General features: G+C 45.5%; 1 protein-coding gene across 2 annotated transcripts in view; it reads right to left on the minus strand.

Moving 5' to 3' along the window:
- Positions 1 to 13,367, minus strand: part of mxd1 (MAX dimerization protein 1) — a 56,997-nt gene extending 43,630 nt beyond the window's left edge. Inside the window, exons 1-2 of one of the 2 annotated variants that reach the window (XM_017682897.2) lie at positions 12,140 to 13,367; positions 11,290 to 11,389 (exon numbers count right to left, since the gene is read on the minus strand). In XM_017682897.2, coding sequence (XP_017538386.2) covers positions 11,290 to 11,389; positions 12,140 to 12,206 — 167 coding nt within the window. In that variant the 5' untranslated portion in view covers positions 12,207 to 13,367. The remainder of the gene's footprint in view (positions 1 to 11,289; positions 11,390 to 12,139) is intronic. The other variant, XM_017682896.2, reaches the window with a different exon arrangement.
- Between the last annotated feature and the right edge of the window lie 581 nt (positions 13,368 to 13,948).

Genomic DNA, 13,948 nt, shown 5'->3' on the forward strand with positions numbered 1-13,948 from the left:
AGCTCAAGAACAGCGTAGAGAGCTTGATGGAATGGGTTTCCATGGCTGAGCAGCTGCATTCAAGCCTTACATCACCAAGCGCAATGCAAAGCGTGGAATGCAGTGGTGTAAAGCGCCGCCACTTGCCAGTTTGGTGTGGAAGAACTTGACTGGCCTGCACAGAGTCCTGACCTGAACCCGATAGAACACCTTTGGGATGAATTAGAGAGAGAAGAGTTGAAGATGTTATAGCCGCAAAGGGTGGGCCAACATCCTATGGGTTAAGAATGGGATGTTACTCAAGTTGTGTGTGAAGCCAGCCGAGCGAATACTTTTGGAAATATAATGTAGTAGTGCACTGATAAGATCTTATTTCCAGAATTCTTTTACTTGTTTTTGGTCATTTTAACTACACGGACACTACAGTGGCAGATAATTTTGCTGGTTTTAAGCACATTTCTCAGAACAAGCCAAACTATCTGCCAATATAGTGAGATCATTTTACTTGATAAAATTACTTAAAACACGTAGAACATGCCTAGAAATAAGTTAAATAATCTTAAATTAAGCTTACAACAATCCAAACAGCAGAAATATTAGATTTATTGACTGTATTTAATATAATTTAACTTAACTTAACAAGATACTATTTATGCAGTGTTTAAAATGGTAGTTTGTGACTCTAAAACGACTCTGCCGGAGTCGTTAGCCACACTCTGGGAATGTTTACATTCCCTGTTTTACATACAACAGACAGAATAAAACTAATTCCCTCTCCCTGCATTTTTCCGAGTATACAACCCCCCACTTGTCCGGCCGGACACTGACGGACGACTGACTGTCGAGCTCTCCTGCTACCCTCTTCAGACCAGCTGCCCACGCCCAGCTACCACCACCTGCCTTGGACCAACTGCCCATCCTACACCGATGTTCTCATAGACTCCCAGCTATTCCTACTACTAATACTACTGCTATTAATATTAGTAGTATAATCATTTGTAGGTAGTCTGACCAGAGGAGGATGGGTCCCCCCTGGTCAGCCTGGTTCCTCCCAAGGTTTCTTCCTCAGTTGTGAGGGATGTTCTCCTTGCCACCTTCACCCCTGGCTTGCTCACCTGGGATTTTTTTACACTTCTTGTTAAAACAGACCATTAAGAAATCACTTTATTAAAGAACTGCATTTTTTTTTTGCAAACATGCATTTTCGTCTCAGCAGATTAGATGATACTTCAGGACAAGGACTGTGAACCACAGAAGGTTTGTAGCTTTTAATTCAAGCATCCACTCAGACAGACGCTACCACCTCCCACACGGAGATGTGGCAACAATCTAAAGCATCAGGATCATTCAAAAAAGAATCTTTTCCTGCAGAAGCAGAATATGACTTCATTGCTGTGACTGTAGCTACTGCTAAACTGCTCAAAAAGAACGTCAACTGGTTGCGCCAGCTCTACCGAAGTTCAGGCCAGTTATGATGGATCTCTGCGTTTACTAAGTTAAGCTTCATACAGGCATGAATCAAAACAGGCTGCAGCAAACAAACTAGTTTTAAAGGTGAGGTTAGTAGACTGTGAAAAAAGATCAGTGAACTCAGAGTTTAATAAACTTCTAATAGTATGTTAGTAGCATATTAATAGTAATAGTGTGTTACGTTCTACTAATTTATTATTGCTTACTATTACGTTAAAAGAAAGCATGCAAAATTCAGAAGCAGCCAGGAGTTGTTCGGTGTGAAAATGTTCCATTCTAGAGACACTTAACGAGTCAGATTTGTTTACAGTGGTGATGATAGGAACCAGACGTATGAGGTGTTTAATGCCTCTAAAAGCTCCCTTAGGCAAAGTCAATGCTTTTGAATACGCTGCCTGATGTTCGGTACACTGCACTAACACTGATGTGGTGGTGGTGTGTTAGTGTGTGTTGCGCTGGTGTGAGTGGATCAGACACAGCAGTGCTGCTGGAGTTTTTAAACACCTCAGCTGGACTGAGAATAGACCACCAACCAAAAATATCCAGCCGACAGTGTCCTGTGACCACTGATGAAGGACTAGATGATGACCAACACAAACTGTGCAGCAGCAGATGAGCTGTCGTCTCTGACTTTACATCTACAAGGTGGACCGACGAGGTAGGAGTGTCTAATAGAGTGGACAGTGAGTGGACACAGTGTTTAAAGACTCTAGCAACACTGCTGGGTCTGATCCACCTCTTCGTCAGTGTCACTGCAGTGCTGAGAATGACCACCCAAATACTACCTGCTCTGTGAGGGTCCATGGGGGTCCCGACCACTGAAGAACAGGGTAACAGAGTATCAGAGAAACAGATGGACTACAGTCTGTAACTGTAGAACTACAGAGTGCAGCTATACAGTAAGTGGAGCTGATAAACTGGACAGTGAGCGTAGAAACGAGGAGGTGGTCATGATGTTTTATACAGTACCATTTACTGTGTAAAGTGCGAGTCTCTGTATGAATGACTCGTTATTTAAAGTGCCAAATTTAAATCTTTAATCTTTTTCTCTGGGAGCATCTCACGTATGCATACAGTCGCCGGAGCCTCCCACGTGTCAAACACCGATACCCAGCACGGCGGATGTTGCTATGACGACATGCTGAGAAAATACACCCCCTGTTTAATTTTAAGAGGTGCTTTTTCATTCTTGAGAAGGATGTGGAGGCTAAAAACGATTAGAGGGGGGCTTTAAAAGAAGCGCCGCTAACGTCTATTATGCAGAGGAAGCCCACGTGCTCACCTGCACCACTTCCTGCACTTAACCGTTTGAATAATAAACAATTTCCCGCTGACCCCGCCACCTACAGCTGTGTATAAATAGCACCGACCCTGGGTTAACCTTATCAGGATTTCAGACCCAGTTATCTCCAGTTACAGCCCACACAGACACCCTGACACAGACTATAGCAGGTGCCTGTATTCACAGCTAAGCGTCCTCTATCTTCCTCTCTACAGGTAAAGAAACCTTACAGCGCTTAATAACACATCCTTCCTCTGGGTTATACGGTGATACGGCTCATCAGTTTTAGTGATATTAATGATACGGATATTTACGTTATATTATTATAATAAAAGGAAGGAGTCCGGGAAGTATAGGACCACAATAATCCAAGCCATTTTCTTAATGCATGATAACGAATCACAGCATTTTAGATTTTATTGAGGTTTGAGAAGTTGGAACAGATGAAAAAGAACCACTAGTTCCAGGAATACTATCAAACATTATAAGAACTCTTTGGCTTTGTTCACACAGCAGGTGGATGTGGTCCAAATTCAATCTTTTTTTTCATGTGACACAGAAAAAAAACAGTGTGAACAGCAAAAAACGGCATCTGTCATTTTCGATCCTGAGCTGAGATGCTTTTATATGCGATACTGGAATCCGATCCGGCAATGTGACTCGGTCGGAACAGCCAGATCAGAATTCATTAGGCAAATCCAACTCCGCGTTCGTCAGAATTTCGTGCTGCTGAGACTCAGACATTCAAGAGACTCATCCAAACTCCTCCGTGTTCGGAGAGATTTTGAAAGGCACGCCCGAACGCAACCGCAGGAGAGCGAGGCTGCAGCGGCAAAGAACAGTGAAAAATCTGAACGCAAAGGTTAAAAGTGACCGCGCCCTTTTTACGGCAAACCCGAACACATTCTGGGTGATGAGCCCAGCTGTCAGTCAGTGGAGCTTCATGATGGCGCCTGCGATGCTGGTGAAGATGAAGCTGAACCTCTGGGCGCGGCTGGCTTTCGTTGGCGGTTGTGATTGTTTACCTCTGGACGAGCCGCGTGAGGCTCTGTTCTTTTGCGCATGCGGGTCGGTTTTGGACCTGATCTGTTCAAACTGATGTTGCATAGAGGTCATATATAAAATATACTGTGAACAGCCCCCCCCCCCAGATTTGGGCCACTTTTACCTGCTGTGTGAACGTAGTGATGCACGTAGTAAATGCAATTACATATACAGTTGGTTAGTGTTTATAAGCACTTATCATATTCATAGTATACTTAGAAGAGCATATTGTGGCAGCATGTATCACGATTATATTGATCACCACTACCAGACTATCACTTCCCTGTAATGTGGTTTAGACTGTTCTGCAATAACAGTAAATGTCATAAAAACAGTAAAACACAAGTTTAATATATTCTGAAACCACGATACTGTTATCAATTTGGAAAATAGCACAATATTCAATTTGATCAGTACTGCCCAGCAATAATATGCCACTTAATGCAGTTCCTTCCCTGACCGTTCTAAGTCACATTCGTTCATTGGAAAACCCAAACGTACAAACGGCGTCCAAACACGCTGACGACAATTCTCCCAAACCACTCGTACACTCGCAGCACCCTGAGAAGAACCGCACGTGTTAAAAGGCTATCAGCGCGTATGACTAAACTAGACGCTCGATGAACAGATGGGCACAAAAAACAGAGAGGGCTGGTAGGAGCTACAGTCCAAAAAAGAAGAAGAAGAAAAAAAAAAAAATTAACACGGTGCGAACAATCAACAAGCATGTGCGCTCACACAGCCGCCAAAAATAAGCTTAATAACGCAGTAATACCAACGATACGGAACAATCAGCTGCACCCAGCTCAAAAAGGATGCACAGGATCCTGGAGCGCTATTCAGCGGAGGATGGAGGAGACCCAAGGCGTTGATGATCGAGTAATTAACAAGAGTGGGGGAGGTGGGGGAGCGTGAGAGCCTGTCAGTAAAATCAGCGCAGTGTGTGTGTGTGTGTAAGTGCGCGCGCACTTGTTATCATACATTATCAGGACAAAAACCAGAGAAAAGCAGAATGTAAAGAGCTACAAATATACATATACACCAATCAGGGGTAACATCATGACCACCTCCTCGTTTCTACGCTCACTGTCCACTTTATCAGCTCCACTTACTGTATAGCTGCACTCTGTAGTTCTACAGTTACAGACTGTAGTCCATCTGTTTCTCTGATACTCTGTTACCCTGTTCTTCAGTGGTCAGGACCCCCATGGACCCTCACAGAGCAGGTACTATTTGGGTGGTGGGTCATTCTCAGTACTGCAGTAACACTGATGTGGTGGTGGATCAGACAGAGCAGTGCTGCTAGAGTCTTAAAACACTGTGTCCACTCACTGTCCACTCTATTAGACACTCCTACCTTGTCGGTCCACCTTGTAGATGTAAAGTCAGAGACGACAGCTCATCTGCTGCTGCACAGTTTGCGTTGGTCGTCCTCTGGTCCTTCATCAGTGGTCACAGGACGATGCTGGCTGGATATTTTTGGTGCTGCTGTGTCTGATCCACTCAGACCAGCGCAACACACACTAACACACCCACCACCACGTTGGTGTTACTGCAGTGCTGAGAATGACCCACCACCCAAATAGTACCTGCTCTGCTGAAAAAATGGTCAATGAGCGTTGAAACAAGGAGATGGTCATCATGTTACGCCTGACCACCCTCCGTTCATTTCATTTATAGTGTGACCAGAATGATAAACCCAAGTCGTTCATCTTTTTGGGAGATGTTTCTGAGATCAGATACGAGATGATCCCCTTGCATAACAAAGGCGGACCTCAAAGGAGAATAAGTGAAAAGTAGGAGCTTCCAAAACCGAACGGGTCTCCACACAACCAAGTAAGACTTGGTAGAGCAACAAAACTGCCCACAGACATGGGGAGAAAAACAAACTCTACACACTTAAACATGATGGTTCTTCAAGGTTCCTCTGTGTAAAAAATGGTTCTATATAGAACTATGAACACTAAAAGGATCCTTAAAGGCTTCTTTGCATCATGAAAGGGTTCTTCAGATTGACGTTGAATGTGCTGTTGTTGGTCTGTATGGAACATTTTTGAAAGCGGTTCCATATAGAACCACTCTTTATACATAACCATACCCACTAAAAGAACCCTTAGCATGATTAAAGTCTTCTTTGCATCGTGAAAGGGTTCTTCAGATTGATAATGAATGTGTTACAGATGGTTCTATATAGAATGTTTGTGAAAAAGGTTCTATAAAGTACTATTCTTTAGTAAAAGATACGGTTCTATATAGAACTACAAACACTAAAAGAACCTTTTACATGAATAAAGGCTTCTTTGCATCATGAAAGGGTTCTTCAGATTGACGTTGAATGTGCTTTAGATGGTTCTATATAGAATGTTTTTGAAAAAGGTTCTATATAGCACCATTCCTTAGTAAAAATGGTTCTATATAGTACCATGGATAAAAGAACCCTTTGCATGATTAAAGGCATCTTTGCATCATGAAAATGTTTTCGGATTGATGGAGAACGAAGCTACTTTTACTTTTGAAAAGGGTTCTGCATAGTACCATTCTTTAGTAAAAAATTGTTCTATCTAGAACTATGAACACAAAGAACCTTTTATACGATTAAAGGCTTGTCTGCATCACGAAAGGGTTTTGGGATTGATGGAGAATGTGCTGTAGATGGTTCTATGTGAAAGGTTTTGCACCAAAAAGGGTTCTTCTATTGTGTCAAGCTTGACATCATAAACATAGAAGAACCCATTTTGGTGCGACATGGAACCCTTATCAAAAAGCTTCTATATAAAACCATATAAGACGCATTGCTCAATCAATCTGAAGAACCATTTCACCACGCAAAGAAGCCTTTAATCATGCAGAGGGTTCTTCGAATGTTCATGGTTCTACTTTGTTACGTCACCCTGAACATATTATTAGTGACTCTGGAATGAAAAGTACTATATAAATAAAGACTATAATTATTTTATACAGAACCAATTTCCCCCACTAAAGAACCCTTGAGCAACCATCTTCTTCAAGAGTCCACAGGTGTGTCTGTCCATCCTTCCACTGTGAGAAGACCACTCAGCGCTGTGGGTCTGAAAGGACGTGTAGCTGATCAAGAAGAACCTCACTGAGAAAAGGAGGCGGACACATCAAACTAAGAAGCTGGACGATGGACTGACCACCCCAGAGTCCAGACCTCAACACCACTGAATGGGTTTGATCACTTCAGAAAATCAACCAGCTTCTAAGGCTGAGCTTTGGAGGCGTGTCTGCAGGTTCTCTGAGGAGCTGGAAGCGAGTCTCCTGAGAAGAACGGAAGCTGGAATGAAGGGAAAGAGACTCACTGAACCAAAAAATCTGAAATATATTAGTTGCTCGGGGGCAGTCGTGGGCCGGAAGCTCGCCGGTTCGATCCCCTCGGCTGATGGTCCATGACTGAAGCGCCCTTGAGCAAGACACCTAACCCCCAATTGCTCCCCGGGCGCCGTGGATAGGGCTGCCCACTGCTCCGGGCAAGTGTGCTCACTGCCCCCTAGTGTGTGTGTTCACTAGCGAGCGTGCAGGCGGGCGTTTCACTGCACGGATGGGGAGGTCTAACTCCACAGTGTGCGAACACAGTTGGCTGACGGTTCTGAATTCAGATGCATGTTAATGACAGATCTAAACAGTAGAAGCTGTTAGTGCTGTAGTCACTAAGGTGGCGCAGAGGCCGAACAGCATATCAGTGCTCTGTAAACTGGCTATCCACCCAGCCTGTGGGCCATTTCTCCACATCTGATCTTTCAAGACACGACTTATTTATTCATCACATGGAAAGGCAGCTGGATCACTTAAATCAGCCCGTTATGCTGTCGAAGATACGGGTTCTACCAGCGACCGTGCATAATATTACATTAAAAACATGCTCAAAAATCAATCATTTGTTTGATGCACTCGATTCAGCGTGAATGAGGAGTGGCCCCAAATGGGCTTTTCGTTAATACTGATTCGTTAACGTTTGCATTTTCAGTTTGTAACAGCATTCAACATTAGAAAAGCCCAACAGTGAAGTCTTTCATTCAGACTGTATGAGCATAGAAAGCCCTGTGCCTCACGGCACCCCGAGCTAACGCACGATCCCCAAACCAGCGAGGCAACACAATGCGTTACAATGCAATACACTGTAGGGACGTAACGATTCACACCATTCAGAATCTGACACGATACGATACGGCGGTATCCTAATTCAACACCGTTTCGATAAAATAATAAGCTAAAATAAACAGTAGCTGGAATTGCGTCTTACCTTACTGGTATTTTCCACGTTCCGATTATTAGAGCACGTCATTATAAAAATACAACACAGAAACAAAAGCTGTGCTTTGTGTCTTCTACCTACAAGCTGATATGTTAGGCCCAAGCCACTAGTTAGGATGCAGCAGCTTAATATAATATTACGATTGAGGCCCGATGCCATTTCAGCCCTGGCCCCTACCACTTAGCCCTACCTCGGTTCACGTCCAGGGGTGGGGTGTTCTGATTCATGTTGAGATAGAGGGGTGAAGTGTTGGGGCTACATTTCACTCCAAACGGAGGTTTTACCGAGACTCCAAGTTATGAGAAGAAAGAGAAACGGACAAGATGGACCGCAAGAGACCAAAGAAACCCACAAATGGGAGAATTTTCTGTTAAAAATGACGATAATCACTGTTTTTAACGTTGTTTCAGTTATTATGGTCTTTATCCTTCATAACAAGCATAAAAGACACTAGTGGTATGCTGCTGTCTTAGCAGGCATCAGAACTGTGGCACCGTTTAAGGTGGAACGGGAAAATTCAAATGAGAAGCTGGTGAACATCCGACCTCAGCTTCATATCACTGAAGAATTAGGGGGGGGGGGGTGATAAATAACTGCCCCCCTCTTTGAAGGCTTATGATCCCTAAATGTAACTAAAGCCCAGCAGTGAGGAGCTGGACTTTCCCCTCCTCTGCTGTCCCTGCAGACGGGCAGGGTCGCCTACAGAGCGGCGCTGGTAGCTGTTAATGAAGAGATGCTGTTTTATTAGAGGCTCTCATTTCAGAGGGAAGATCTCAGGCACTGCCCTCTAGCTCAGTTCCAAGGGGTTAGAGTGACACTCGAAAACAGGGGTAGGGGTAAAAATAAGCAGTGGGACTGGGCCAAAGCTGGATAAGCTGTAGAGGTGCTCCGTTTGAAAAACTCTGAATTTGATTTGTTACGATAAATTGGCATCTTAATTCTATAAATTCAGAGCACTCTGCATAATAAAAACACAACATCTGAAACAAATCTGCGTTTTATCAGCTGCGTGCCAAAGACGAGGCTGCAGCCGAGGTAGGGCGGCTCCCCGGTAGGACTGTCCTATGAAGACTCCTCCTCGGTGGCCTATCGGTCACACAAATGGAGCCGTCCCAACGAGGCTGCGTGGTGACGCCACCAGAGCGGCGCCAAACTCGCAAGAGAACTGGTGAGAGAAAACGAGTTTGTTGATCGATGGACGAATTTCTTTAATTAATCAGCGAATTCACATTTTATAAGCTAAAGAAAGTGAATTCAAGTACGTGAACCATTCCGAGCTCCAACGGCTTTGTGTTCCTCCACTTCCATGGTGCTGTTTTCACTTTCCTCCTTCCTAAATCGGTAACCGAAGGCCAGGAAGGACACATCTGATGCCTCCTTCAATCTCCCAGAACGGGTTAGGCCCCCATTTCTAGGCTGTATACGACGGACCCTTCACTTTGGAGCAGCCTTCTATGATGCAGCAGGCGAGAAACGCAGCCTAGGCTTTGGGACGCAGCTCCGACGCTCTAGCTACAAGTTAATGTGCTAGGCCAAGTTTAAACACCAGCAATAACATAATAATAATACATAATAATGTGTTGCGATCCAGTAGAACACACCAGAGGTGCTACAAGCGACGAAATTCATAATGACTGGATATGAAACATTGGCGTCCTGATTCAATACAGCCAGAAATGAGCATGGCCTTTCCATTTTCAGTTCATTAGAGCACTCAGGACTCTAAAAGCTCCAAGCTAATGGTCAAGCCTTGGGTTACTGCGATTTTATCACAGCGAAGGTTCTTCTTTGGCACGAAGCGAAGCGTCTAAAACTTTCTTCCCTGTGAGAATCGCAGTAAACCACTGCCTCGTGTGGTTTGTTTTACGGCCAACATAAAATATATCAAAATACGCTGTTTTAGCTAATTATTTAAGTTATTATTAATAATAATCGACGTATTCCGCCAAGAAATTTGGTTCCTTTAGAGTACAGTATCGTTGCTAATCAACCAACGAAGAACCGCTGAATGAGGAGAACGTTTGGTCGCCAGTCACTGTAAACTACAGACATTTCATCATTTTTAAGACTTATTTTCAGTATAACGGTGAATTTTTGATAACATAACACTGTTTAAAGCAAATACTTTTCAGTTTATCAGCACTTTTTGGTCACCAAATCACCACCGCGAGTCGTCTGCCAGTCCGACGATGCCACTTTTCTCAGGCTGAGGTTTAATCTCAAACGGCTCCATGCTCCCTACATAGTGCACTCACTACATAGGGATTTCGACACTGACTCCAGCAGCCCAGCAATGCGAAACATCGCTAAAAACGGTCATTTGGGATTCATCCACATCCGTAGTCGGCAAGCAGTCACGATCTGACAGCAGAAGCTAGAATTTCTACACTTAATGTTACACAGGGCACTATGTAGCAAGGGAGTGCGGAGCCGTTTGGGACTCAGCCTGGGCTTGACGCTACTTCTGCTCTGCTGTTTTTCAGTAATTCGTATCGTGAGTGCTTTAATTCAAGCCTGTGATATTAACGCTGGAGTTGTTTAGCGTGTGCCATTGGTTCAGCCTGTTGACTAGCTGACCAGCCTGGTTCTAGTTAAGAACATAAGTTGTCAGCTCCTCAGTTTAGCTGTTGTGAAGTGTCGAATCAGGGTTTAGGACCAGAACAAGCCGCTGCATGATAGTAAATACACAACGGTTCAACACGACCTGTGACATATGTATTGTTACACCCCTAATATTGCACATTCTGGATGTGCAGTGACGACCCAACCGGCACTAGATACCGGTAAAGGCACAGTTTAACAGATGTTCACTGCAAGATTTCGCTCTATCGCCTATCTGAAGAACATCTGCACGGCTGCAGGATGGACAGAGCCTTTAAAAGAACTCATTTATGGTATTTTCTCCCCTCTGTATCTATTTGTCTTGGCTACAGCCAACAGAAATAGAGCTTGGGTGTAAAAGCATGCTGAGTGTGAGTAGCAGAGAGGAGGTGGTGGTGGTGGTGGAGGAGTAGTGCTCCTGAAGGCACTGCGCAGAGCTTTTCCGGCCCCAAACCAGGCACAGCTCACTGATCCCTACGGCGCGTCGAAGGACGAGGGACGGCGCCTGGACAGCCCGACTAACCCTCCCTGGCAGCGAGCTGTAAGAAATGACCTCTGCGTTCGCGAAAAAGACCCGCGAGGAGCGCAGACTGACTGCATAGGACCGCCACACAGGGCCCGGAAACTAGGTCACATTTACCTGCTGCTGCAGTTTTTCTTGTTTTTGTTTTTCCGCTTGGAGCCGTCCCGGTCTTTGTGGCTGGTGAAGGGTAGCATTGAGGCGTATCCATGTTCCGCTTCTGTAAAAAAAATAAACAAACAAATCAATAAACAACAACAACAACAACAACAACAGTGGCAAAACAAACGAACACCACGTCGAGGCTGCACGCAGCACTGGAGCCCAGGCGAAGCTGGAAGGTTCGTTCCTCGGAGTGCCGTTCCGACGATCTAGGAGCGAACCGGCTCCCGATTTGCGCAAAATCTACTGCTTTTGGGTCAATGATGTCATCTGAACTCGAGTAAACCCAGCAGCCCAGCCAAACCACAACACATACGTGGGGAGGGGGGAAGGGGGGGGGGTGCGCACTAGGAAAGCCTCGGCCACTAGAAAATGGGTTTTAATCCCACACTGGGCAGCCAAAACAAACACAGTCCACCCACAGCGCAGACATATTCCTGATATAATGAGGTGGCCATTCATGCGAGGCACACAGGTGCATCACCATCACACACAGCGTGGAGGGAGGCACAACACCAGGTCTGACCATGTTAGTGTCCCCTGAAAAGACTGACCACACACTGGCCCATCCATGCTGACAGCCTGTGGGTCATCTCTCCACGATCTTGGCCTGATGAAGTGGGTTAGAGTTTTCTGTGGGGGTTTTTTTGATGCTGGTGGACTTTGGTGAGGCTGAAGCTGGCAGCAACGGTGGTGTGGCAATGCTCGCTCTCTCTCTCTCTCTCTCTCTCTCTCTCTCTCTGTCTCTCTCTCTGTCTGTCTCTCTCTCTCTCTCTTTTAAAATATATATGACTGCATGCATATTTACCTCTTTCTCTGCGATCGAGATACTCAGCAGCTTCGATCAACATCTGCACCATCCCGATGGCGGCCATTTTCAACAATAACAAGCCGATATAAAAACGACAGAAAACAGGAAAACGGGAAAACAGGAAAACAAGCTGTTCCCTCTCCGTCGCGGCGGCTGTGCTGGACGCTGGCTGCTGTGCTGAGCTAGACGAGCCGGGCACACATACAAACGCACACCCAGGCCGGAAAAACAAGCAAAGAAACCCGTCGATATGTGGAAGCTTGGCGATATAACGCTAATTAAACAGCTTATTTCTGACAGATGTGCCCTTTGACAGACCGGCTTAAGCCTGCGCTGGTTCCGAGTGACTCCGACCGAATAAACCGGGTGACCCGAGTGGGGGAGAAGGGGTCGGAACAGGGTCCGAATCCGAGCGAAAAGGAGTGTTTTTAACGCCTCTCGCGTTAGCCGTTAGCTGCTGACCCCACGGTAACGTTAATTAAAGGTCCGTGGAAAGTGGACCGAACAAAAGAGCGACGAAACGAAGGCCTTGAGAATAAATAAATAAAAAAAAACACGGACGAACTTGTCGAAAACTGGACTGACGTTACTCTCAAGCCCTGTTAGTCGAGTTTACGGCGCCAGCTTTGCTCTCCTGGATAAGCCAGCCAGTTAAGCGCAGTGTGCTGTGGTTTGTTTACAGGAATAGCGCTCGTTGAAAAGCCGTTATAACGTTAGCTCGCTGGCTATAACGTTACCAGAGGCAGTTCCCTCAGCGGCTTTGCAGGACAAGCGGCGAAAAGCGGGTCCGAACTGCAGCCAAAGCCGCGGATAATTCCCTTTGTTGACTAACTGCCGTCTCCGGTTTGTGTCGGTTAACGTTGAGCAGGCTAAACCAGCTAGCCCCAGCTGCTAGTCGAGTAGCGAATGCGTTTAAAAAAAGTCAGTTGGAGGAAAAAAAAACGTTTAAAAATCGGACAGAAAATGTCGTTGGTGTCTGTTGTGGTCGGTCAAGTTTCAGTTTCGGGCCAAATGAGCTGGTTTCGAGTTTATTTTGCGGTATAACCGAGCTACATTAAGGAGCAGGTTGAGCAAAGATAGTTTAAAAAATAACAAGAAGCGCAACGTCGGGTTAGACCGCAAGCCTAGCTGACCAACTTAGGAGCAACGGAAAATCGGGCAAAGATCATTTTAAAAAGCGGAGATGGTCCAACCGACGTCGCTCCCGCGGGCAGCTTGCGAGCGACTGTCATGTTACTGTAACTTCTGTCATGGAAACCGGAGGAGCCGCTCTCCTATTGGTCGACGCTCACCGCAGCCTGCGTTCCCATTGGCTCAGCTGTCGGCCGCCGTGCTTTTTTCGCTAAAATAAAAATGAAACGGAAAATAAAACATTTGGAAACGACTTTCGACCGAAATGCCGCCGGTAAAGACGGGCTGCGATTTTTTTCCAGCTACGTTTGTTCTTAAATCGCGATTGGTCGCCTGGCCAATGTAGCCGCTCCTGATTGGCCCAGAAAGGCAGCACCCCCCAGAACTCCTTTGCGGCGATTGGCTCAAAAGCTACAACCCTGGAAATCCTTGGATGTGATTGGCCAGAACGCCCCCCCCCCCCCGAGAAAGTCAGACACGCCCCCATTCGCACATGCTGTTTTGCAGAAATCCCACCGAGACTTCAGCAGAGCGGTTTGGCCGATGGGACCATGAGTTTGCGCTGTTGTTCACGTTCAAACCCACGAAACCAATTTAAAACGAGACTATTAATCCCTAAAGGTGCTCCAGCAGCACACATACGGCACAAAGAACACACAATCAATTCAAAATAAA

Source organism: Pygocentrus nattereri, chromosome 20 (assembly GCF_015220715.1).
Source record: "Pygocentrus nattereri isolate fPygNat1 chromosome 20, fPygNat1.pri, whole genome shotgun sequence".
NCBI classification, from domain to species: Eukaryota; Metazoa; Chordata; class Actinopteri; order Characiformes; family Serrasalmidae; genus Pygocentrus; species Pygocentrus nattereri.